Raw genomic sequence first — 26,993 nt, 5'->3', positions numbered from 1 at the left:
CCGTTTCTCTTTTAAACTGAACTAAAACTCTTTCGTTGCACATTTAACAGACAAATGTTTAGTTTAATTGGTATTAGCCCGAACTGTGTCCATATCCAGTCCAGCTGATGTTTTTCAGCACATTGTTCAGTCCATCGTTTGCATTTTTTGTGTTGATTTTTGTATCTGTTGCTGCGCAGGGTGTGTGAAGAGCGACCATTAACCGTCCCCCTCCACCAACTTGTACACTCTTTGTCTCTAAGTTGGCTGTGTTAAGCTGGGCCCAGGGCAGCGGTGTCCCAACGAGACCGAGGACGACAGTCGGACGAACAGGCTCACAGCGCGCTGGATCCTGCACTCTGTGCTTTTCAGCGTTTAGTTCACACACTAAAAAAATAAGATTAAAAATATATATTTCAATTCATTCACCTGTACAAATGATAGCTTTTTTTTTTGTTGCTTTTGTCTTTAATAACCCCAATCACACCAGCTGCATTTTAAAAGGTGCAGAAATTTAGGATGAAAAATAATTTTTTCAACGCTGGACTCAGACATTTTTCTGTCAGTGTCAAAACTGAGCGGCTTCCCTCAACTGTTGCTGCAGTCATGAGAAAGTGTTAAATATCTTGGTGAGACAGCTGGTGGTGTAGTCGTTAACACTCCTACTTTTGGACCCACAGGTTCAAGTCTCACTAGCTGCTATAGTATAGTATAGAAATGTAAAATTACCCAGCTGTGTAAAGAGGTAAAGACGTCTGGGGGGGGAACCACAGCTAAATGTAGATTTCTACACTAAGCTATTATACTTGGTAGTTCCTGGTAGAAGAAGCTAACAAAGAAACTACTTGAAGCACGTGTCTGCATCCAAGTTTCCGCTAACGTAATGCACACATTGTGGCTCTTTTATGGGATGTGCGTCGTTTTGGAGAAAAGCGTCCGAAAAATGAATGTAAAATACTATAGACCTGGAATTTAAAAATATTTATCTGCAAATTCTCCGTGAAGAATAGCTGCGAGTGTATTTGTGCTAATTCAACATATCAAAATGCAGAACCTTTAATTCTGTGTCGCTACGACTTTTATTTTATCTCACAGATCATGGCTTGAATTCACGGTATCAAAAAAGCAGGACTATAAACCCTTGTGCAGCTTGTGAGAAATTCCGCGAAGAAATTAAGAGCCCACTAACAACGACGCCACTCCTCGCGCTACCACCCCTGAAAGCATCTCAAAAATCTTTTTGGTGTGGCCACACGAGATCTCGCGAGATGTAGGCGGTGCGACTCTGGGGCTATTCTCCAACGACGGGTACGCAATTCCACCAAGCGGCCCAGGGCGCTAGCTCGCTGGCCTACGTGACAAAATGTGGCGTGCGCGTTCGCGCGCGCCAGTCCGCTGAGGGAGCCGACGAGAACCACCGAGGAGGCGGAGGGAGAGGCAAAGGGGGGGACTTTTCACTCTGAGAAAATCGGTTAGTGAGGCGGCGGGGAACGTCGACACCATGGGTAAGTCGCTCTTGTTTTTATTTTTTTCTTTAAAAAAAAAAAAAAAACGTGTGAAACTCGCACGAATTTCATCTGTCACGAAGACGTTCTGTTAACCAAACGTATTTGGTAACGTAAACCTGCGAGCCCATTTGTGGTGGGAAAAAAAAAAGTCAAATTTCGGAGTGAGCTCGAGGCATTTCCTGTGTGATTTTTCCCTCTGTGAAATGGTCTGTCCCACCTAGCGTTTCTGCCTTATCCAGCAGCCCCAGTTCACGGAGGTAAATTTCTTTTTCTTTCACTCTCCAACTTCAGTAATTAGGCAATATATTTCATGTCCCGTGCGGATGCGGTATTCGTGTTTTTCTTCAAGTTCTACACCGGGACTGAGGCTCAGGCTGCTAACAGAAGCTAGCATGCCATGCTAGTCGTCGGGTCCCCACCGTCGTGTAGGACTGTTACTCCGTCCTTAGGCTTATACTACGGTTACAATAACCACGTATACAATACAGTGTATAAACTCTAGTCTAAAGGCGTGATGAAAAGCTGAGACTGTGTGGTGTTGTCGGTATGTTTGCATTTTTCTTGTGGTTAATTTGTGTACACAGTGGCCTCCAGTACGTGTGGTGTCAAGTTAACTGTGTTTGCTATAACAGACAGGCTTAGGTATTCTTATACCAGGTAGGACCAGGGTGAGTTATGAATAATACGTATTGCGTATTGGAGAATTTTCATTGTAAATTGAGTGTGCTGTGTTTAATCTAGTGCCCTGTGACACACACAGTGAGTGAAAAATGACAGAAAATGGAAAAACCTCCTGTGTATGTATAACCTCTTGATGGGTGATTAATTTTTGGGGTCTTTTGTTTTGACCTCCGTGTTCTAACCAGCCGTTACACCAACCGGTCTGTGCTGCAGAGAGGATGGTTTGGACGCTATTTGCAGGTTCTTCTGGGTATTTCAGCTGGACAATCATTTGGATGCAACTCTGTGAAAACTGACATGGTGATGAAACGCTTTGCATTTTGACGGTACTCCATCCGATTATTTAATTCTAGCATTCCTCTCAGAGGGACTTTTTTGGAAACATCCAAAAAGTCCGGCATCACAACCAAAATTGTGTAGGTTAAAGCACAAAATAGTCTGAAATCGATAATGTACTGTGTTAAGAGAATTTGGAATGGACTTGTTTGCGCATAAGACTTCATTGCGGGTACATTTGACCACTCTTAGGCTAGAGATGAGGGTTCTGGACTTGCTGGTGAAATGATTGCAAGTTTTACTCGACGGTCGTGCTAATGCAATAACATGTATAAGGAATATCACATTGTTATATCTTTGCATCATAGCTTTTTAACATGGTAAAGATGTTCATCTGCGAAGCACCATCGTCTTGTAGTGTTCTTAAGAGCTGCATCAGAGAACAGGAAGTTATCGGTTTTTGTTTTTTGGAACAGTTAATTTGTGTCCCGACTCAAAATGGAAAATATTTACCTCATTTTGTGCTGTTGTCTACTTTAGAAGTGAACCTTCTGATTTAAACATGAAGATTGACGATTGTTCTCAATTCAGTATATCAGATAAACACATCAAAACTGTAAAAAAGCCTTATATTTAATTATTAGTAGAAGTTTGAAAAATATTGAATGTTTTGGGGGTGGAAGTTTTTAGAGAATAAAAACCTTTTGTTTGTTTACAAGAGCATCAAGACATGTTTATTATACTCATGCTGACATCACATGGTGTTTGCAATGGACCATTCAGTCTGAATGTCTGTTTTGTGACATGTGACTACACTGTCTTAGTGCTTGGCCTGTGGAGATTTAGAGAGGGCCACTCTTATTCTTACTATTATGTTTCTTTTTTTGTTTCATCTTCCATATAAAAAAAGCATTCCTGCCACTTTTCTGGTTTAAAAATATATATATATATGTTCATTATATGTACTTTGGTTCCCATTATTATGTATTTTTTAAGATATACTATTTGGAATATTTTGCATTGAGCCTGGATTTCTTTTTTCCCTATGTCTAGACCTAAACCATATGTTGTATTACTGTTTTTAGGTAAGCATTGTGGTTTTTGCATTACTTGATTGGCAGGCTGGATCAGGCCTATAAATGTGGTTAATTTAATAGAGGAATGTGTTCATTTAAGCTGAAATGCTAGTTGGTCAGGCCTTTTTAACGAGAGGTTATTGTCCATGTTTGTTCACACTGAAACAGGTGGACTGCAAGGTTTTAGTTTGTTCAGGTGGTGCTGCCACCAGTTGGCGTGAGAAGAAGGGCAGCCACAGGGATGGTGGCTTGGCAGAGCAAGCTCTGTTTTGGCACTCAAGCTCTTTCGCTGACTGCTTTTCAGGGCATTGTTAACTTACATAGATACAGTTGATAAATTTGGGGGCTGTCCGCCTCATAGAAAGGTTAAACTTTTTTTGGCTTTCGTTTTGCGTTTTCTGTGTTGATTGGACAGGTGAATAACTACTCTTCTCCAGAGACAGTGTACAAAGTTTGGGTTTCATACATTGTAGGTTGGGCAAGAAAAGCATAATTTGTTTTAAGTTTTGAGCTTGCTGATCCAGCCGGTGTCACACCACATCTCTTCCGGCAGTTTACCCACCATGAAAAGTAATGGGTCTTGTCTCCGCAAATCTAACAGACCTTAAACATTTTTCACCCCCATGAAGTTTCAAGCCACACTTCTTATTCCATCTCACAGGGCGGTGAAAATCAAGATGAATGTTTTTCTTATCAACATGACCTTGAGAGCCTTTTCAGATCTTTAGAGGCATGTTAGAAATTTGTGTTTGTTTGTAAAGTTGCCCGTTGTGTGTGTTAGTGACAAAGAATATTTCACTGGTGTATGGATGAGTGATTCATTTTAGGTAGTGTGTCTAGCAGTGTAAGTCACCTTGGTTGGCCTACGTAGTGTTCTTGGAAGTTGCTTTGCAGAAAAGCATCTGCTAAATGAATAAAAGTAAATGAGCATCCTTCTCACCTGGTTCATCAGACATTTTTATTCAGCACAGTAAAATGTAAATAAAATGTTTCCAAGAGTACATTTTAAGGAAAAAGTAATTTCTCTTGAGTATGCTGTATTCATTGTGCTCTGTATGAAACAGTCTGTTAATGTCTGTGGTTAGGCTGCTTCCTGTGAGCTTGCTGTGAGCCTCTGTGACAGTGAGACATATGTGCTCGGATCACATCCACCATTTTTCTATCCTAACCTGCAGTGAATTGGAGTTGTGCTGCCAGGGCAGACAGAGGTGTACCAGCAAAACGTGATGTTGCACATCATATCAGCTCTAGTATGTGGGGATTACAAAATTGCACATCTGAGACAATAGGCCAGCTTTGGGCAAGAGATACTTAGAATGTAGACTCAAGGATTGGTCACTCAAAGAGGGAGATGGAGATGAGGCAGGAAAAGGAACAGCTGTTAAAGGGCAGGCTTCTTCTGGTGCCTAATATGGTTTGGCAAAAGTCTTTTCCTCTGTCACAAGTGTTTAAGAATTACTTATGTGACTATTTATTTGTAAAATTAGTGGTTGTCATGCCTGAACATAGAAGTTGCATAAGTGTTTAACATCTTAAAACCTTATGGTGTGGAATTCAGAGGTTGAACTTTACATTTATTCGTTTATCTGACACTTCTCCAAAGCAACTTACAATGTTAAGCTTCTAACAACTATTTACCCATTTATACAGCCGGACATTTTTTTTTTTTTTTTTTTTTTTTTTTTTTCTGGAGCAATTTAGTGGAAGTCCCTTGCTCGTGAGTATAACAGCTGGAGGTGAGAAAATCAAGCCTGCGACCTTTGGGTCCGAAGGTAGCAGCTCTAACTACTATAACACCGGTTGGTATTCTCGTTGTTTTCTGAAAACAAAGTTTGCATGTATTCAATTCCTCGGAGTGCCCCTTGGTCACGTGGGCTTCGCTTTAACACATTGCCAGCTCTCGGCTTGAGTGGAAGGCTAAGAATGTCATATAGTAGTACATATGGATGTACAGGGGTGATGGCAGGCAGCAGCCCTATTGTTTCTCAGCATTACATCTACAACAAAGTTCAATTTTACATTCAGATCATGTTCTGCTGGTGATTTGCAGTTATTTATGCTCTAAGAGAAAGGCAGTGAGAGGGTAGCCAGTAGATGGTTGAGTTAATGGACAGCTGTTGGCAAAAGGACACAGCACCTTCAGGTGTGATTTTTGTAGCCAGCTTTTCGGTGTCTCTAGTAGCTGTGATATACAGGCCCCAAAGTGGGAAGTTTATCAATGGGAGCCAGCTTCCAGAAACTTCACACCTTTTAAAGGAGTTTCTTGTTTCACATGATGCAAGTTAGAGGTGGAATAGTAGTTTGCTGTCAGCACCAATTTGCATGTAACCATTTAAATGTTCAAGTTTCTATATTTATCCACTAAAGGTGGCTACTTCATCTTCTGCTGTTTTTGTAGATGCTTATAGAAGTTGTCCTCTTATCATATAAAAGACCAATTTGTTTTGTAAGACACGTCGACTGGAAGGTTACCTTGAAATTACCTTTTTAGTGGCCTTATCAGTGGCCCGACTGGTGAAATTCACAGCTGGTGCCAAGTGGTCTCGCATTCACCACTCTGGTCTTGGCATTAATTCAGCGCAAAGCAAAGAAGAGATGATGACACTGTGCTGGAAACTTTCTGAATTTGTTTTTGAGGATATAAAGTATTGCCTGCACAATCTTGTCTGACTCTTTATTTTACAAGACATTAAGGATGACTGTGGTAAAACTACACATTTAATTAGTAGCTGTGCTTTCATACTGATCCCCCCCAACTTCTGATGTGTTAAAAGGTGTTGGTAAACAAATATTACATCTTTAAGGAATACACCTACATGTTGTTTTCAAGAGTTTGTACTGATCACATCACTGCACTTTATTCCAGTGTTTTAGTTTAGTAGTTAGATATTATGAATTGTACTGTAGTAGTAATAGTACAGTATATGCTGTATACAGGTGCTCCCTGATTTACGATGGTTTGACTTTTTTAAACTTTACAATGGTGAGCTGGCAATAGACATTTGGTAGAAACTGTACCTCGAATTTTGATCCCCTCCCCCGGGCAAGCAATGTGCGGAGCGATACTTTCTCACGATGCTGGGCAGCGACAGCAATCTGCATCTCCCATTGTAAATTGAGGACCGCCTGCTTGTTGTCCCGTGTCACACTGTGGTCCAGGAGAAACTCTATTTCATGCCGATGTATGTTCTAAACATATTGTGGAAGTGACGTTATAGTTGACTTTGAAAATATTCTGGATTTTAAATCAGTCTTTTTCTTTTTTTCATTTATGGATTTCATCCAGTTTATTTAAACTTTTATTTAATTTATGAACAGCGCTAGGTAACAACATAAATGTAGAGACTGTAAACTTCGAGATTGCAAACATGTCCACGTACATAGAGCTAGGGCTCACGAGAAAAAGGTTACAGTATATCACAGGTGTGATCTTGTAGCACATTCTAACTTCCAGAAAGGTGTCCAAACATTCCAGAATTCCTTAAAGTTGTCATTCAAATCAAATGTCAGTTTTTTCCAGTGGAATAAATTTAAATTTTTCAGTGTTTGGTGCAGGTTATGAAGCTCATCCTTTAAGTTACAAAGTTAGTTTCTTGCCAAAAGTAAGCCGACGGACCATTTTCCAGGCTTGAGGTGTCCCATGGTCCATGTTTTGAGTTCTGCAAGTTACTTTGTGGTTTCAGCACAAATGTTTTACATATTTTAGGTTTTTTTTTTTTTTTTTTTTTTCTTTCGGTGTGGGGACACTGTGCAAAGAAAAGGCAATCTTATACACAGTCTAGATTTGCCATATGCCTTATTGCCCGTACTTCTGCAGCATTGTTTGTGTGTATATTAACATGAGAATCTTTTAACCAGCTCTTTTTGCTGTGATGGAAAATGCTACCTGTATAATGTAACACCATAGCATATGGTGATTTATGCAGATGTCCTGAAAACTTTGGCTTCTGTGGTAGGCTGTGTTCTTAAACTGGACTTACTTTACTATTTCAGGTTACATGGAAGTAATTGTAATGGAGCCCAGTACCAAGGCACTTATGAATAAATTCATATTTATTCTAATGTCCAATGGTAAAAATGATCAAAACTGTAAAAGTAGTCTTAATTGTCATTGTTTGGTGTTTTTATATTTATGATTTTGAATGAAAAAAGATGAATCATCATTGCTTTGCAATCTTAAACCACCATATTGATTTGAGGATTAAATTTTGTACTTTAAAATCCAGCCTTTAGTGGAATGATGTAGTACATTGAAATGTATCAGTATATATGAGCTCTCCACTGTGGAATGGGTTGTGTTTAGATGAAGCCCAAATTCAGATGAAGTATGCAGCAGTTAACTAAAGTAATATTTTTGTCTGTCTCCCCCCCCCCCCCCCCCCCCCCTCTTCTTTACTGTCCCGCAACATTGCTGTTCTCATGTGGGTCCTGGCGAATCATTTGACATTCTGGCCACTGTCACTCACTGGATCAAACAACACGGCATGGCTGCTTTTCAAAGTAGCTGTAAGTATTCACTTAATACTGTTGACTCTTTAGTTTTTATTGTTTTTCTGCAGTCATGTTTGTAGAGCATTAATTTATTTTACACGTAGAGTATCAGTTGATGTTTTACAATATGTGCATCAGTTACAGCAGGCATGTTTCTCTCTTTAAATAAAATATACTTTAATTTCCTGGAGTTCACTGCTACATCCTAAGTGGTGTGTGCATTCTCATTATTGAACTCTCACCCCTTTTTTTGGCCTAGTTTTAACTAAAGTTGCTCTGGTGGAAATAAAGTTAGTCACAACCCTCTCTAGACATCTCTGCATATTATAACTGTCTGAGCAAAGAACTGTTTGACACCTCATGTGTATTGGATGCTACATAATCATTTGTTTCTGCTCAGAAAAGTTGTATACAGCATAGTAAATAAGAGATGAGTAGTGGTGGCACACATCTAAAAGAACTGTTGTTGATGACAAAGTTAAGCCTTTAACCTAGTTTAATGTTCCATTGCAGCAACAGAAGAACCTGGAGGGATATGTGGGTTTTGCAAATCTTCCCAACCAGGTGTACAGAAAATCGGTCAAGAGAGGCTTTGAGTTTACTCTCATGGTTGTAGGTGAGTCTCTTGGAAGTGACACTGATTTTGGAAAAACTTAAACAGTAGGTTGTTCATAGTGTATATTCCTGTTTTATGTGAAATAGTGTTTGGCTAAAGTTTTTTTTTTTTTTTTTTTTTCCCCCCCCCCTCCATACTGTTTGTTTCAAATGTTGGAAATATCAGAAAGATTAAGTTTGAAAGAAAAAGGCAGAAAATGTAGATATTTGCCTTTTGCAGTACACATGAATTTTAAGGATGATATTTCATCACATTGCTGAGCGGTGGAACAACCAGCTGCACTCTGAAATGCATTGGGAATGGGGAGCTGGATTCTGTGAAATAATATTTCAAACAAATGTGCTTCCTGTTCAGCAGTGGAGGCAGGTTTTTTTTTAATGCAGTGGAATGCATATGTTAGTGTGCGTGTTTCTCCTCAGGACTGAGGGTGGGAAGCTTCCTGTAATGCGTTTCATGCATTTAGATTACCAATCCTAGCAGCAGAGAGGGATGGGAACACACGGTATCTCTTGCTGCATTCTCTCAAAGGACTGCCAGGACATACCTGCACAGGAAATGTTAGTTAGCACATAATGATGTTATGTCCTGTCCCCCTCCACCGTAGTCTCATCAGTCTCCACTTCTAGGCTTGCAGTGGGCAGAAAGATGCAGAGAGGAAACACCATGAATTCCAGCTCCATTTGGTCTCATTTTAGCATTCTCCAGTGACTATGCCCTGGAGTGTCCCTTCTTTTCTGTAAGGAAAAGGACTCTTAAGCAATTTTGCATGCACTGTGTAATTAGAATTGCCACTTAATTGGCAAAGTTAAAAATATGTAGTCTCTCAGCCCACAGCTGTTACAGAATCACACATTTCTTTAGTATCCTCAGCATGACTGGCCTTTTTGTTTTCCTTTCTCTCTATGGAGAATTCTGTAAGTTGAAACACAAGTGTTTTCTTGGCATTTTTTGCATTTTCCTTTTTTAATTGAAAATGGGCACATAAGTTGTCCAAAAGCTTTTGTTGTCAGAAGTCAAGGATTTTTGTTATAGAGGCATGTGAACAGCTGTATGCCAGAGTCCCAGTGAAATTATTAGTATTTAATTTCTTTTTTGATTCTGCGATATTCTTTATTTCATTTTTAAGAAGTAGGGTAAATCTGTGAATCTTTTGGCTTTCTTGATGTGCAGACTCATGGCCAACACTGGAAGAAGATTTTTGCTCTGTTGGGATGTTTTTTGAAATTGACATTAATCAGACCAAAAGGGAATTAAATTTTACAGTAATTACCTTTCTCCAAAAGCTATTGGAGTACTTCCTCCTGCATTTTCACTATCATTTTGGAAGCGCCATAAAATGAATTAAAGCTAAATTCCTTTGAAACCAGGCTTTCCTGCTTCTCCCACCAGCACTCACATGCAACAGGGAGTTCCTTTAAATAAGCTGCCATGGTTTACACAGCTGCTTAAAGTTTCCTTTAAAGGAAATACACTGAACACAGACTGAGCTGCCTGGCTGAGACTGGCTTTACTGAATGGACTTGGATTGAATGGATGACTTCATTGGAGAACGTTGTGTCAAAGCTGTGTTCTACTTTCTACCCAGCTTTTGAATTCTTTTTCTCAGGAGTATTTTTGGTTTCAGATATATTACATCTTTCATTTTAACTTCATGTTGGATTCAGCAATTTAGTTTTGGACTCCTGAATTTGCAGTGGCAATCTTGGACCTGGCATCATGAATAATTGGCTCTGCTACATACTTTCAGAACTAGGTCCTGTGGCAAGAGACTGCAAGTCTCTGCCCATGTTTCCAGAAGCTTCTCGCTGTTCGTTATTACCTTTTCCCTGTGATGCCTAAACCTCATCCAAACCTGTTCTGTGGCCTTACCATCTGTATGGAGGCATTTTGTGGTTCACTGGGTCTGATTGCTTGGTTGGAGCACTGAGGTTTGCATTACCTGAACTTTGCCTGGCATTCAGGAGCTGGAAAACCCTCTGCAGGCCACAATTAAGAATCCATCTCTTGGCACATTTCGTCTTATAGGGGTGGCAGTGCTGCTTTGGATGGCTGAAATGGGTTTTTTTTTTTTTTTTTTTTTTTTTTTTTTTTGGTAAGCAGGCGTGAAAGTGTCAACACGAGCTGTCTCTCTCTGTTTGAATAAACATGAAACAGGACTGTCACGCACAGCCACCATTTTTGGCACCCTAATTCACCCAGGCATTGCTCCATTCAGCAGTGCAGTATGAGTGCCAGCACTCAGTTAAACTTGATCCCAAAGGAATTAATTCTTCCTTTAGCTTCCCCTGCTGTAACTGTCTTATTCTGAACCCTCTTTTGAAATCTCCCCGTAGTTCCCAGGACCCTTAGTGACACTGTGTGGCTGGCCTTTGTGGGGGCCTGCTGGAGGGTGGAGGCTTTTTATTTTTTTTTCCCCCTCCCCCTTCTTCCCCTATTTCTCATCATGCATTGAGGAGGCAGAAGTCCCTGGACTGCTCAGAAAAAGTTCCAGCTTGACTTGATGTACTCCATGACAGCACACACTCCTTCAGACAACTTCTATTGTTTTTTTTTATCTCTGCAATTTACACCAAGTTCCAAAATATGTTGTAAATCTCCAGCTGGCAGTAGAAGGCTTGATTATCACATTTCAGGTTTACCTTTGTAACAAGTCTGTTATGTCATAATTATGTAGTGTTATGGACTGTGTCCTTATTTTGGTGAAAACTAGATTGTGATTAACATCAAGTTGACTAAATGTTGTCATACTGTAGGATTCTGTTAAGATCCTTTTAATTTAGAAGTTGGATCAGCAACAGAATTCTTGCATTCAGTGTACTCGGTATATCCTCCTGCCAAGTCTGTAAGCTGCTTTTATCACCCTTTGTTACACAAAAATACACTGACAAAACATAGGCCGTATAGTGCTTTTATAGAAGTCAAATTTCCAGTGACGGCACTATTCGTGGAGCCTCCTCCCAACCTTTGTTTCATATTGAAACGTTGTATTCTTTAATCTGAACTTGTTATACATTTTGTAATTTGAAGATTTCTGGTTTTTCAGCAGAGGAATAGTAATTTGAAGATTTGTAGCATTGCTTCACCTAAGTAATTCAGTACAGTTTAGAAATGGTTTGGAAGTGTAGTTGTGGAACTGCTAGATAGTATGTCTGTCTGTGCTTTACTGAATAGCTATTGTTAGTATTTTTTGTTGGTTTTCTTACTTATCTCAGTATTCTCTCTTTCCCAGGGGAATCCGGTCTTGGGAAGTCCACGCTGATAAACTCCTTATTCCTAACAGACTTGTATTCTGCAGAATACCCTGGTCCTTCACACAGAATCAAGAAAACTGTGCAGGTAAATCACTTCTGTTTTTTTTGTTCCCCATTTGTTTTTTTTTTTTTTTTAACATTTGGCATGAGAAGAATTTTATTAGTTTTTCAGGTGAGTTGTTTTCAGTGTAATATTTCACAATGAAAATAGATACAGCTTTGTTCCTCTCTTTTTGCAGATTTTGGGGGGTTTTTTCTTTTTTTTTTTTTTTCTTTTTAATTCCGTGTTTCACATTAGGGCCACCAGTGCCTACAACAGTATTGTACGTATAGCATTGTACCCTGTAAAGGTGTTCATTTTGACAGCACTTCAGTTATTTCTATTACTGACTTTGACATTTCTCATTCGTTTATTCATGTTCATTCAGTGTTGGTCTGTGTCTCTTTCCTGAGAGGGTCAGATTCCTCCATTTTTTTTTCCTTCTTCTGAAATTAAAATGATAAAGCAGTTGTACTGAGGTACACTTTGTTCTGAGCTTGAATTTTTTTCTCTAGAGGTATATTTTCCTCTTATGTTTTTTCCTCAAGAATCCCATTTCTCTGATTCTCTGGTTTTGTTCATACCGGTAGTCCCGGGAGCTGTGGGAACGTGTATAACTTTTCCACCTGTTCTGGCATTCTTCTGGCAGTGACCTCAGGTTGCACAGCAGCTCCTTTAGTGGTGATTTCAAACTGTGGTTCTCTTGTTATTAAATATGCTTGTCTAGGATATGGTGAACTTATTTGGTCATGCACACTAAAATAATTGTCACACTGCGCAGCGAGCAGAACTCCGCCCTGAACACAGCACTTTTTGACATTCACATTGCTGACTCCCCAGTCATAAACAAGTCAGCTGTCTTGGGCTTTCCTCCACAAATAACACAAATGATATTGCAACCCTTTTGCAGATAACTTGCCTCTTGGCTTGGAGGGTTAACCAGATGTAGAAGTTTTTACTACTTTTATTCATTTTGAGTGTTAAGAAAAATTTGGAGCTCCAAATTCAGGAGAGAAGCAGACAGAAATGCAGAATGAGTCAACAAGTGAAAATTAAGAGACAATTCCAGAGACCTGGGAGGCTCCTGATTTCAGGAGAATAGTTAATTGCCTTTTGCTGCAATTATCTTGTTTTCCTATGGAAATTATGCAGTCTTAATTTGAGCACAGATGGTAATTAAACGACCACAGAGCAGAAGATGCTGGCTCTCGTGGTCCAAACTTTGTAAGTCCGAAGTTAGGAGCAATGATAACTCATCCACCTCTCAGTACCTACGAGTGACTGAGAAGAACAGTGACAAGCTTTTTCAATTCATACTTGGTGTAAATGTTTGCCTTGTAAAACATATAGATTGGCACAAAAGTTTTTTGTAATTATGTAGGCACCAGAGAATTTTAAACACTGACTATAGGTTGGCCAGAAAGCTGTTGATTTTCAGCTGTTTAGTCATTGACTTTGTCTAACATTTACTGAAAAAGCTGCGTTCTGTTTAATTTTATCAGGGCTTTATTTTTCATGTTTGTACATAGATCCTGCCCTTTTTCAAACTTGCAGGGCTAGTGTCTGTGTCCTGCTACTGGACATGAGAGCTGATTCACTTCAAATGAGATATCAACTTGCATGTCTGTCTGTCTCTCATGGCTGTCTACTCTTAGCCCATGCCAGCTTTTAGCCAGTAGGTAAAAGTAATTTCTTTAATTGTTGCCTCCTACATCACAATTTTTACACTTTTCCTATGTAACAGGAGCATTAATGGTCTGTGTTCTCTGTCAAAATGTTCAACTCTTGACTGGAAAAGTTAATGTCACCGACAACATGATTGTTTTTGGTTTTGTGTGAGTGATGGTGTGTGTTCCACTGATGTATAGGTGAGTGACGCATTGAAAGTAGTGTATCTAGCAGTGTAAGTCACCACGGTGAATAATAAGGTGGGTGGGCTTATTAAAACTACATCGAGTTAATTGGAAGTCACTTTGGAGAAAAGCGTCTGCTGAATAAATAAATGTAAATGGAAATGTTTCCTTAATGTAATAAAGTTTGTTTAAAAGTGAACTATGCATTTCTTGAGCTGTGAAAATACAACTGCACTGTTGTCTTTAATCATTTCTATGTGTCATTTCCAGTATGGTTACAGTGACCTCACATTTTCTAAACCCATTTCCTCTTCTTTGTTTCCTTAAAATGGTTTTTCAAGGGATTGGGTGATATCACACAGTACCTGTTGGATGCATGGTGTCAACTTGTAGTTCTGCCTTTCTTGTTTCACAGCATAGCTGGTTAATGGCACAGCACCATGATCTGCATGTTCCCACATGTTGTTTCAGCTCATGTCACCTGTTTGTTTCTGCTGCAAAGTCCTCTATCAATTGATTAAACCATCCTCTTCAGTGTTTGAGGAGCTGTTTGTGCAAAGTGATTTTGGAACACACTTTTCCCAGATTCTCTGAACACTTTAGCCACTTCCTGGTTTTATCTGAATGATCTTCAACTGGTCCAGGAAGCCATGCATGGATTTCATATAACACTGTATGTTCCCATTATCTTTTTGCCTTGCTAATAATTTTATCCAAAGCAACTTACAATTCAACTTAATGAATCTGTAGTGCGCAAGGTCAATTCCCAATTAAATATCTCCCTCATAGGTGCTTGAACACATAATCAGATACAAGTCTGTGTCTTTAACTGCTACTCTGTCTGCAACCTCAGAAAATTTGCCTTTACTGGAGACAGATTCTGAAAGTTATTCATTGGTTGTTTGTTCTGTGTAGCAGTTTTTGATTCTTTAATATAGCTGGATATTTTTACTTCAGTAATTCACTGTACATATCCTGCTCTGCAGCAGTACTGGAGAATGGATCTTGAACCTTCAGGTTACAAAATTGAGTTTGTAATTACTACGTTACCTACTTCTCCATCTGCATTAGTATATAATTTCTGAAATACTTCCCCACCAGCCATTGTTGTTATAAATAGTCATCGTTTAGCACAGCCCGAAAAGAGACCCATGTTCTGTTTATTATATATTATGCATACTTGTATGGTGCAGAATGTGTGAAGGGGTTGCCTTGCTCCACAGATTACAGGAGGACTCTCACCAGCAGCAAGTTTTTGTTTCCAACTGGAGGACTGTTCTCCTAATCCTCTAAGTGCACTTCTGTGCCAATTTTTGTCAAAGATTGTGAAATTACTTTAACATCTTAGGGATGTTACACTGGGATATGCTTTTTTTCATTGCTTCGAAACTCAGAAAATGTGAGAAAGAGATGAGGACTTTGGAGGTTTTGCCTTGAGCTGGGCTTATGAGGGAAGTATGAGCTGTTGTCTAGATAGAGGGAGGAGGAAAAAACATAGCTTCAACTGATGCTCAGGGTGCACACAATGTAGTCAACCGCGATTCGTCCATATATGCCATGTGAACATCATGTTTCCTCATGAAACCTCTGTGGGATGTAATCTTAAAGGTCATTATTTCAGCCTGACTCATGATCTTAAGCACTAGTTCTCTTGGAACAGCCTTTTATTTCACAACTGTGTATGTTAGTGTTTAGTTTCAAAAGATTTATTGTTTGTAGATCTACATTACTCTGCCAATGTATTTCAGTGCCTTTCTAAACGGAAAAGTAGTATCCTGTTCATCATTTTAGTGGCCAGTTCCAAGTAAAAGGGTAATACTCACTTGGTTCACTTATTTTTCATTACTGCTATAGTGAGTGTTGTGAGGGTTGAGTTTCTTCCTGTCTGTCAAAGCCCTCTCAGGGATGGCCTTCAGGGGTTATTTGGGGGATCCATTGAGGTTTTGCAGTAGTGGTAGTTGGGTAAGCAGGGCTGTGCTAACATCCTCACCAGCAGGCCCAGGTGCAAGAGAACATATCACGCATAACCATAAAAACACTTTGCATTCCTGATGGCTGATCGATTGAATAGCTTTTGTCTTCAGATATTACATTTCACTCATTCATTGTATTTTGTGTTTAGACTAAAATTTGTGCTATATAGTTTTTTTTTTTTGTTGTTGTTCCAGGAGTTTCTTGATATGATAGCAAAAATATGAAACATATTACATATCTCATTGACCTTTGAGCTAGATATTTTTTCCCTTTTTTTGTGTGTTCACATTTTTTTCCCTCCAATGTTGAGCATATTTCCGATTAAGCATTTTGGAAAAAAAATTTGAATAGACATTTGGGAAATTAAGTTTGCCGTTTGTGAATAATACAATGGATGAAAAGTGCACCATATAAAACCATGTTCCTCGACATTTCCAATCTTTAAATGGTTTTGAATATGCCGGGTTACCTGAAAATTGCTTTTAATTTTGTGAAACCATAGAGAAATGATGGAGGGCAAATGGTATAACAGTGATTTGTTTCTTTGGCTGGCACACTACTGCTGCCCCGTTTCAGCTCAAAGCCCCTATTGTTGACTTCTCTGCAAGTGGTTTTGGGCAGCTATATACATCAGTGATTCTAGCATGGATCCCAGTGAGCCAAGAAGGGCATTTTACCAGAACACTGAAATTTTTGAAATGTTTCCAAAGACAACTTTACATTCCTTTTTCAGTAGGCCTAAATAAGTAAGGAAGGTGTTTCGCTTGAAGCCCTTAGCCGTGTCATCTCCATGGCAATAGAATGTGAAACGCACCCATAGTTGGACAGCTTGAGAAGGACAGGGCTCACGGGACTCTGAATGGTACCCACAGGCATTACCGATCTCTCGTGGAGAGCCACTGGCCACAAACGGACCAAGCCCTGCCTTCCCCAACCACGGGTATTCAAAATACTGTTCTGTGGCCATCTTAGTTCCATGTAGGTTATTTTAAAACCCAGGCCTGTTTTCGATTGTGTGTTTTTTTTCTGTAGCTTCTTTCAAGTGTTTGTGTGCCTAAGTTGAACTAAAGAATTGTTAAATGAAACCTTTGAAATGGGGTTTCAATTCCCATTGGGGAAATGGGACAATTCTGGACTTGTCGATTAGCTTACATCTTTAGCCCAGTCTCTGGTGAAACCTTGAAGCTTAGCTGAGTTCCAGATAAGCAGGCAGACAGTTTCCTCATTAGTGACATAGCTTCTCTGTGGGCCCACTTTCTCAGCGAGTTGCAGCTGAGCTGGCCAGTGGATTAGTGATGTCTCAATTTGTTTCCTTGCTTCTTTGCTATGTTATAGTGGATGTTGTTTGTTTCTTGGAGTATGCAGTGGTTATGAAGCATGATAACTGTGTACCTTTTCCAGGTGGAACAGTCCAAGGTGTTAATAAAGGAGGGTGGAGTTCAGCTCCTTCTCACGATAGTCGACACTCCAGGATTCGGAGATGCTGTGGACAACAGCAACTGGTAAACTTCATTGTCTCTGTGTGACTTGCATGTGCATTACATGATGGCAAAAGTAGGGTTTTAACAGTAAAAGTTTTAACCTCCCTCCCATGTAATAGCTGGCAGCCTGTCATCGATCACATCGATAGCAAGTTTGAGGATTACCTCAACGCAGAGTCCCGTGTCAACAGACGGCAGATGCCTGACAACCGAGTGCACTGCTGTCTCTACTTCATCGCCCCCTCTGGACATGGGTGCGTACCTCACAGCAGAGATTCACCCTTGTTTTTACAGCTTCAGGAGTTACTTTGTATGTCAGCACTCCATTCAATTCAGAAGGACATTTTTTGTGCTTACCTTGCGTTTTAACGATTATACACTTGATAACAGTCGTGTCATTTGCAAACATTCTGATTTGGATTTTATGCTGGTGTATGCAAAGTGACCTTTTTTAACCAGACTAAACCAAGTCTAGCAGAATGCACCGGAAGTTTATGGGCCAATCATGAGGGCAAGGAAGGACAGATTCTTCAGTGTCAGGATGTCTCCAGCTTGATTTTAAAGGCTGGCATCTTATCAGTTTGTCTTCTTCCATAAGCAAAAAGCATGTTTGTTCCATCAGACCAGGGATGATGTGATGAACAGTTCATGTCCGCTGAGTCTCCTGGCTCAGGGCTGTAGCACTACAGAGCAGAAAAAACATTGGTGTAATCTGTTCCCCCCCATGGCATATTGGGCACAGCCCTTTTGCTTTTGTCCATGTTGGCCCACGGCCCACGTACCAAGCTGTGCGCAGATCTTCGCCAGCTGCTCTTCACAGTGGCCCACTCTGTGGTCCACACAACAGAGACTGTGTGACGGCAATGTTCCTGAAGGTCCTGGCATACAGTTCATGGAAGAGTTTATGGGGGAGGGGTTATGCTGTCTGCCAAGAGGAGAATCGTAGCTCTGTTTGACCTACTGTATTTCCACTGTGCCCTCCATAACATTTTGTCTGTGGGTAGAAGGGGCCATGTACGGGCCTGCTGCATCCATGGTCATGTTTGAGGGAGAGAGTCTGCATTTTACAGGAGCTTTCCACTTTCAACTTTGAGGCTCCTCAAGCATTTAAACTGGGAAGTGTGTTGTTGGTTTCATGCGTATGTGTGTTCTCTAAAACTGAGGCTTTTGTGCCAAAACCCACTGAGACCCCTTGGGCTCTTCCCATTTGCAATGCATTTTCCCCATTGTATATGGCTTCCCTTGTGTACTGTGTGTCCTTTAAGCAAGCAAGGCAGAACAAGGTCAGATGGAGCCATATCTGTCTCTTGGATATACCAGACCCATGCACTGCCATAATTCTCATTTACTATCACTACATAGCTTTTGCTAAGCTGAAATATGCAGAGTATAGAAGGATGGTGTTCCCCTGTACAGTGAAATGTCTTGCATCATCCATATGAATACTGTCTAGTATTGCCAGCACTCATGTGGAGGAAGTACAGTGGTTTGAAGTCTGTCAAGCTGTGAACTTTTAAATTAAATCTGTCTGGAATTGCTGGCAGAAAATCAGAGGGCCAAGTGTGTGTGTGGTTTTTTTTTTCTTCTCTATCCTCCAAACGTCTGTTATTCGCAGAAATGGTACACCTTTTCCCACCTTCTGTTTACTCTCCTGTCCTCCAGGCTGAAGCCACTGGATATCGAGTTCATGAAACGGTTACATGAGAAAGTGAACATCATTCCACTCATTGCCAAAGCTGACACACTGACTCCTGAGGAGTGCCAGCAGTTCAAAAAGCAGGTTTGTGTGCATGCCTGTCTTTGTGAAATTAATATTTTTTTTAATTTTTTTTTTTGTGTCTCTCATAGTAAATAGTTTCTCAGGTGGACTTCTGCAGTGATGGGTCGGTTTGATACTTTGCCTTGGCAGGGATAGACAAAGGCCTATAACAGACTGTTGACATTTCAGATCTGCCCTACTTCATTCTTCTGTATAAATATTTTAAATGGCACTGAGTGAAACCTCTCCTCATGCCACAGTTTTCAGAAGACTTTTAAACAATGAGAGACCCTCAAGACAGCTTTTCTAGCTGCTCTTCGTCTAGTACAAAGAACACAAATAGTAATGTTGTGCAGAAACTAAAAATAGACATAGACAGTTGTTAGCGATGTGTAGTAGTAGTCGTGGTGTGCATTCTCAGGTGGCTGAACCTGTCGGAGTGGTTGTGTGGTTTCTGTATCCATTTGTGTTCATGTTAGAAGGAATTTGTCAGAAGCCATGTTTTTTCCAAAATCATGCCATGCCTGTGCTTTATGCTGTTTCATCTTAGGCAGGATCACTGATTCCAGTGCTATGTCTGTCTCTTCATTTAGATCATGCGGGAGATCCAGGAACACAAAATCAAGATTTACCAATTTCCAGAGACGGACGATGAGGAAGAGAACAAGTTAGTGAAAAAGATCAAGGTACGGACACACCAGTGTGTGCAGCTTTTCACGAATTCTTAATCAGATTTATTTAAACTTGTTCAGTCCCACTTTCAGCAGAGTACCTCAGCAGCAGTGTTTCAGCATAAATCTTCTTTGGGGTCAATCTTTTCCCCCTGAAAGTTAAAACTGATCCACACCCTGGGCTTTGCAACCTCCTGTAATATCCATAAATAGTTCATAGGTGTTTCAGAGATCTTACATAAGTCAGCCAGTCACATGACCCATTGCTTCCTGAGGGACTGAAACACAAGTGTTCAATCAGTATGATAGCCACAGAATTTATTCTTGACCTTGAGGTTTTCCGGGCATTAGTAGGTGCATTGGGTAAGTAACAGTCACTTCATCCTCCAACCTCCCCCACTGAGAATCATTCTTTCAAAGCCCTAAATGTGCCAACCTCTGGTTGACCCGCTCATGACCTCGCTAGCATACAGGCTGCCCTTTGAGTTATGTTCCTGCGAGGAAGAAGTCCTGATGAAACCCTTATTGTACCCATCCAATGGTTCCTTGTCTCATGTGTTTGCTGCTCTGTCAACATCTTAGTCATTATTTCTTTTGTTTGTGCATAACAAGCCCATTTCTGCTCATTCCAGACCAGTGACAGCAATGCTATGACATGCTTTTTTGGTACAGCTTTTAAAGGAAAGAAAGTAACTTGAACATTCCTGGTTTCTTGGTATCAGTAGTGGTACTCGTTGGTTTATTTTAAAGCAGCGTATTTTGCATTGATCCAGTTTATCTATAACGTTCTTCAATCTTGATCCTTCTGTTAAACCACCATCTTACCTTTATTCATTTAGCTGGCACTTTTCTCCTTCTTTTAGGATCGTCTTCCTCTTGCTGTTGTTGGCAGCAATACCATCATCGAGGTTAACGGGAAGCGGGTCCGAGGCAGGCAGTATCCCTGGGGTGTAGCAGAAGGTAAAACGCCCATGTCTTCAGCTGTACATAATTTAGTCAAAACAGGGGTGGGAAGCCTTTCCAGTTAACCACAAAAATAGCTAGTGCTGTTTTAAAAATTGCTGAATGAATTTATTTTACAACATTGACATTCAGTCAAATGTACACAGTGTTGAACATGGGCTTGTCATTATGATATTTTTTAAATACCATGGATAAATAGTCCAATACACAATCTTACAATATTGTACAGTAATTCAGCATTTTTAAAAAAATTGTAACAATTTGTTGCACCTAAATCAAGGTGGCCACATATTCATATGGCCATTGGCCAGTGGTTTACCCATCAAAGAGTTAAAGTATTATTTTTGAAAGAGAATTGAGATTTCCATGGACACAGTCTGCTGACTCCAGAACTTAACTCCCTTCCTCAGCTTTAAGTACTAAGGAATCTGCCATTCCTTTTGGTGTCTGTGAGGAAGAAGCATGTCCAGATGGCTCGGATTACTGCAGCGTCCCCCCCCAGCGTGTATTGGCTAGGAATGCATTTGCTGTGTTTGCGTTGCCTGTCCCAGGCCTTTGGCTGCTCCCTTGACTCACCCACCCATAACCCCCCCCCTGCAAGGCTGTGGGGTCATACCATAGGGGGAGCGGTCGCATTGGGAAGTGAACGAATGAGCATCCAGGAGTTTATGTTCCAGTGTGGTGGCAGCATAGCTTGCTGACTCAGGTCACTTCTGACAGCACCTCTGTGGTGGCAGTCACTTTCAGGTCAATGCCTGTCTCTCAGCCCACAGATTGACATTTCTCATCACATGACAGTTCAGCTTGTCACCCTGGCCTTACACAGTTTATTCTTACGTGGTGACACAGCTACTGGGGAATGTTGATAAGCAAGCAGAATGCTGGTGTTTATATTCTCCAACTAAAAATTTTTTCAGTAGTAAGCCATGAAGTTATACTAAGACATTCAGCACAAGTGACAAAAGAAAAAGTGGAAAATACAGTAATAGTGTATGGTTCTTGTGCATTTAAGTAGAAATTTTGTGTAGTTTAATATTTTTTCTGAGAGTAAATTGAAAAGCCCTGTCAAGTGTTGAATTTCCGGTTTCCAGAGAGCACTACTGTGTGGCAGGATGTGAGAGGCGTTTGATGTGAGAGACAGGAAGCTGATGCAGACCTATCGCAGGAGCTGCTGCTCGACAGCCACCAGTCAATGAGCCCAGTTAGCACAGCTAAGGAGATGAGCGCTGGGAGAGGAAAGCATAGCGCACAAGTTGCTGTGCACAACATCTTTGATTTTGCTCGTGGTCTGTTTTCACCATTGAACTAACAGTGGTGCAGATGTAATTTGCATACATTCAGGGATGGTTGACTGTCTGAGACTCAGGTTGATCAGTCAAATTGATGCAGCTGCTTTGAAGATGCTGTAGTAATTCCCAGGGTACTTTGGCTCTCTGACCCACACAGCTGTGGGTACATGGTTTTGAATAAGGAGTGAAGAAAGTTATCATTTCTCTGTAGCTGTTTCATAACTATAATTAGTCATCCTCTTGTCCTTGTATCACTAGTTAAAATTGGTGAACCAGTTGACTTTTCTGTATGGTGTCATCTGAAAAACTTGCTTAATGACTGTACAAATAGGCCTTTGGCTGAAGAGATAAGGCCCTGGGGCCAGCAGACGGGGACATGTGACAGTGGGTTGTCCTCATCATCTCAGCCTGGCCTTTTCTTTTTTTTTTTTTTTTTTTTTTTTTTCTTCTTTTACTGATTGTAATAATGAAAATGGGGAAGGGGGGAAGTGGATGGACTGAATAATGAGCTGATGCCTACTTGTGGCTTATACCATACACTTTGCTGAATCATTTTTGCCCCCTGCAGGATACTGCAGTTACTGCAGGCAAATCCTGCTGGGGAAATTTGAGCCACATGCCCTTGGGGGACTGCTGACTTTCCCAGGGCTGCTTGTGACTGATACATCCTTGGAATGTACTGAGTTTATCTACATTCTTTACTCCCACCCCCCTCTGGGTGTTTCTGGGAGTTAGGGGTTGGAGGGAGATTCTGCTTTGATTTATCTAACTGTTGGTCTTTCTTACTGCCCCACAGTGGAAAATGGGGAGCACTGTGATTTCACAATTCTACGAAACATGCTGATCAGGTACCTGCACGTACACTGCCATCACTGCCAAAGCCCTCTCGTGATGTAGCACTGCTGCTGCGCACACGTTAGTTTCTGCTAGTCAGGGTCTTCACTTCCATTTCCTTAGGACCCACATGCAGGACTTGAAAGATGTGACCAACAACGTCCACTATGAGAACTACCGGAGCCGGAAGTTGGCAGCTGTCACCTATAACGGTGTGGACAACAACAAGACCAAGGGCCAGCTCACCAAGTGAGTCCAACACACCACCAGTTACAGAGGACCGCAGTGATTACAGATTTCTTGGCAAGCTGAATAACCAAAACTCCACCAACTTAGAGCTCACTTAATCAGAATCACTTAATTTGGTACAGTGTAGATCTTAAAATTTAAAAGTGTGCACCCTGTAGTTGAGGCCAGCCCCTAGCTTATATCTCAATGCATGGGAGTAGGCAGTGGGGGATGGTAGGGAGTAAGTTGAGAAAACACAGCTAAAGGTCAGAGGTTAAAAGCCCAGGCTCTGCAGTACAGTGGGAAACCTCTGTAAGATGACCAGCTAATTCACTAAGATACTAAATCAGAGCTGAGCAGTCTGGTGCTGTCTGCTCCACCCAGCTGAAGCTAAGTCCTCAGTCCAGCCTGCCCTGGGTTCCATGCTTTTGCATAGAAAAGCACTTTGTCTTAACCCTTAATCTGTTTTTTTTTTTTTTTTTTCCTCCCCCCCTCTTTTTTTTGCCTTTGAAACACCATACCAGGTTGTCTCCTTCACATCAGCCCTCACCTTTGTCATCAATGATCGCCTTGTAATGCATGGTTTAATTTCAGCATGCTAAGTGTCTGTGTTTTTTGTTTGTTTTTTTTAGACTTGATACAGTTGAAGGCATGTAAGTGGCATTTAAGTTACTCGAGTTGCATTTTTAAAAATATGATTTTCTTCTCCCTTCCTCCACTGCTGCCTCTGTGGGTTAGTACACATAAGGGCTTGTGGGAGTTTTTTCCTCCCTGTTCCCCTGTGTGTATGCCTGAGAGCTTTGCCTACAGTCTTCTCAAACCTGGTGAAGGGAGAAGCTCCAGTCCTAGACAGTGCATTTGGAGAGACTTCCTGACCAATCAGTAGCACCTATCAATAAGCTCAGGGGTGATCTGTCCTGTGGGGCACATTGAGCATTCACAGTAGTCTGACATCACTAACCACTTAGGAGCTTGGGTTACTAACTCAGCTTAGGCTTTTGCCTTGGGGGGGTTCCTAGCCTGCAGCTTTGACGGCAAGTCAATCGCCTCTTTCTAGCTTTTCTTTTCATGCCTGGGCACTCATGGATTTTCTGCTAAAATAGCATCTTATTTATCTTGGGCATAGAATGATGGGTAACCTTTTTCAGGTTCCATCAGTGGGATTCACATGCATCAAATTCAAATGCAGAGATGTCATCACATCAGTGGGGTGTCCGCTGGGGGCTGGGGCAAGGATGTGGCAGTATGGTGAGACAAACCCTGAGGATTTATGTCTGTTCTTGTGTCTGTCTGTCTTGTATGTTATGGTGGGAACAGGAGTCCTTTGGCACAGATGGAGGAGGAGCGGCGAGAACACGTGGCCAAGATGAAGAAGATGGAGATGGAGATGGAGCAGGTGTTTGAGATGAAGGTCAAGGAGAAGATTCAGAAGTTGAAAGACTCTGAGGCAGAGGTACCATGAGCCTGTAGTCCTTCTACTTGTAGTTGCAGGTGTTCGGCAGTGCTCCACATTGTTTTGCCTTCATACTTCACTACTGAACATTAGGCACCATTTATGATGTTTTTCCCCATCTTGCTTAATATGTTCCATACAGCTGAATAATCCTGTCATTTCAGCTCAGTTTGTCTGTGCTTCATAACATCACCTGACTTCTCACAAGGTTCTCATACCATGGCTCGCAGAGCAAAACAGTTTGAGGTGTGTGCACGGTAATGTGCTGTGTGCCATGCAGTGTAATCGCTGACCCCTGTCTGTGGCATGTGGCATTGCAGCTGCAACGGCGTCATGAGCAGATGAAGAAGAACCTTGAGGCACAGCACAAGGAGCTGGAGGAGAAGCGGCGCCAGTTTGAAGAGGAGAAGGTAAACTGGGAGGCACAGCAGCGTTTTCTGGAGCAGCAGAAATTGGATGCCTCCAGGTACGAGCTCATCATTCCGCCATGGATCCATTTCCCCAGTACCTTCATTAGTTTGGCTCAACCTTTTATAACTCTGAAATCATTTGTGTCAGTATACTAAACCATAATAGTTCAACAGTTAAGCAGTCAGCATTACAGGAACCACAGTTCTCACACATTTTGCTTCAGGAACAAAAAATTATGGCTCTGATTTTAGATTATAAATACCTTGTACATATTCAATTCATGAATTTTTAATCTTCTTTCCAGGAAAGTTATGCCATATAAGTGTAAATGACAGTATTGTTATAAATTGTAAAATTATCTTTATGGTTTTCATTCTTACCAGTTTAACTAATTCATTGCATTATTTATGAGAATTTTTTTTGTCATTTCTACTGTGGACTCCTGGTGCCTAAGGGAATTACTGGGAAAATATGGTAAACTGGTGGAGCAGCTAGTCTTTCCACTCAGTCATGCCATTGAACTAATTGGGTATTTGGGTGACAGTATATGCTAAATGGGAGCTAGTGCAGAGAGCTCCACCAGATCCATCAGTGGAGGAAAGCAGTTATTTGATGCTGGTGAGGACAACAACACATTTAAAAACTCCTTAGGTGAGGGGATGGGGATCGACCTCTCCACCCTTACACTACATGGAACACCACCTTGCATACTGCTTTCAGTAGTCTGAGCTCTGTGATAATCTGTCACCACTTAGTTGTTTGCTCAGCTGTTTCAGTGAAATTGACATGGTTCAGCGCTGTTAGATTTATTTAAAAAAAAAAAAAAAAAAAACTGGTCATTCAGAAGCTTAATTTGGAACTTGTCACAGCAGGAGTGTCCAACCTTTTTAGCTAAGAACCACAGTCCATATTATGAACTGGTTTGAGGATTGTATGTGTAAAAATAATAGTAAACAATAAAAAATATACTAGAGCTGAATGATTTTTTTTAAATGTATTTTTATTAGGTGTAATGTGTTCCTGTATGTATAAATAATGATGTTTGATAGAATGTATACCATTTGTGGTGGGTATATTGTGTAGATTCCTTATTGTACAAATTTTCTTGTGGGCTGCATTACATCAAGTGCTTCACTCTGTTGTACCACTATAGACATATCCTTTTAACAACAGTTAAAAACATTAGGATATTTTCTCATAGCTGCATCTGTTTTCTTTCTCTTACAGGACTTTGGAAAAGAACAAAAAGAAGGGCAAGATATTTTAAAGTATTTGAGGACCACCATGTTATGATGTACTAGTTGCCAGTTGCCAATTTTCCAGCCTGGACGTCAGTGTGTGTTTTGACCAAAAGCGCCATCATTTTCAGTCAGATAACCATCTGCATGTGGAGAAGCCAGCTCAGCATTGCCTGTGGGATTCTGGGTGTAGAACTCACTGTCACAGATGGGCTGAACCCATTTTAGTCGCATTTAATTTTTCTAGTTCAAAAACCTGACGTTGGTCATTGTGTGCCGAGGAAATGGTTTGTACAATCATATTTTGGTGGCTGATTTGTTTACACGTACAAAAATGACCCATTCTTCCATAAAGAAAGAATTCACAAACTGTGTTGAGCTAAACCCTATAAAATGTTCCTCTGAATGCTTCTCTTTGTTGAATATAACTCATGAAAGCTCATCCTGAGTGACATTCCGATCATCGAAGGAAGAGTTTCTCACATTTAAAAACATTGACAGACGTCATAAAGGAAAACCTAAAGGCTGACTCTCACCTCAGGCTTTTTAAAGATAACATTTTTATTGCTTTACCCCAAAAATATTATGCTTCTTCCACATTCTGTAAATTATCTATTCATGGACAGCCATCTTATGTCATTCATTTAACATTTCATATAGTTCATTTTTTGTTATTTTTTTCATATATTGGCCCTGCTAATTTTTTTCTTTTTTTTTTTTGTTTATAAGTTGAATATCTCTGGGGAGGAAACCATTCCTGGGCCAGTCAGAGTTCCTACATTTGACTCCCTAAAGTGACCACAGAACTAATAGCCCCTGGGAATCTGCTTGTATGAGTCAACCTGCATCAATTTCTTGGGCTTTCTTGGTGCCATCTTTAGCTTTGTTCATGTACCACATCATTTTTTTTTTCTCATTTGT

At 40.7% G+C, this 26,993-nt stretch overlaps 1 protein-coding gene across 3 annotated transcripts; it reads left to right on the top strand.

The window, feature by feature from the left end:
• Positions 1 to 1,407: 1,407 nt before the first annotated feature.
• LOC108935661 (septin-7) lies at positions 1,408 to 26,914 on the top strand. Of its 3 annotated transcripts, none has more exons than XM_029248173.1 (15): positions 1,408 to 1,484; positions 5,700 to 5,704; positions 8,525 to 8,627; positions 11,857 to 11,963; positions 17,147 to 17,247; positions 17,346 to 17,480; positions 18,889 to 19,006; positions 19,579 to 19,671; positions 20,520 to 20,616; positions 22,705 to 22,756; positions 22,866 to 22,991; positions 23,603 to 23,623; positions 24,288 to 24,423; positions 24,744 to 24,889; positions 26,062 to 26,914. In XM_029248173.1, the coding sequence occupies exons 1-15, from the start codon at positions 1,481 to 1,483 to the stop codon at positions 26,099 to 26,101; spliced, it is 1,284 nt and encodes a 427-aa protein (XP_029104006.1). In that variant the 5' UTR covers positions 1,408 to 1,480; the 3' UTR covers positions 26,102 to 26,914. The 3 variants fall into 3 exon arrangements, with proteins under 3 accessions (XP_029104006.1, XP_018609960.1, XP_018609961.1); XM_018754444.1 differs by lacking the exon at positions 5,700 to 5,704 and adding an exon at positions 4,899 to 4,900 and having other exon boundaries at positions 1,412 to 1,484; XM_018754445.1 differs by lacking the exon at positions 23,603 to 23,623 and having other exon boundaries at positions 1,436 to 1,484.
• Positions 26,915 to 26,993: the final 79 nt, after the last annotated feature.

The sequence above is a fragment of the Scleropages formosus genome, chromosome 23, assembly GCF_900964775.1.
Source record: "Scleropages formosus chromosome 23, fSclFor1.1, whole genome shotgun sequence".
NCBI lineage: Eukaryota > Metazoa > Chordata > Actinopteri > Osteoglossiformes > Osteoglossidae > Scleropages > Scleropages formosus.
Note: the sequence above shows the minus strand (reverse complement) of the source record. Positions and strands in the feature narration are given on the sequence as shown.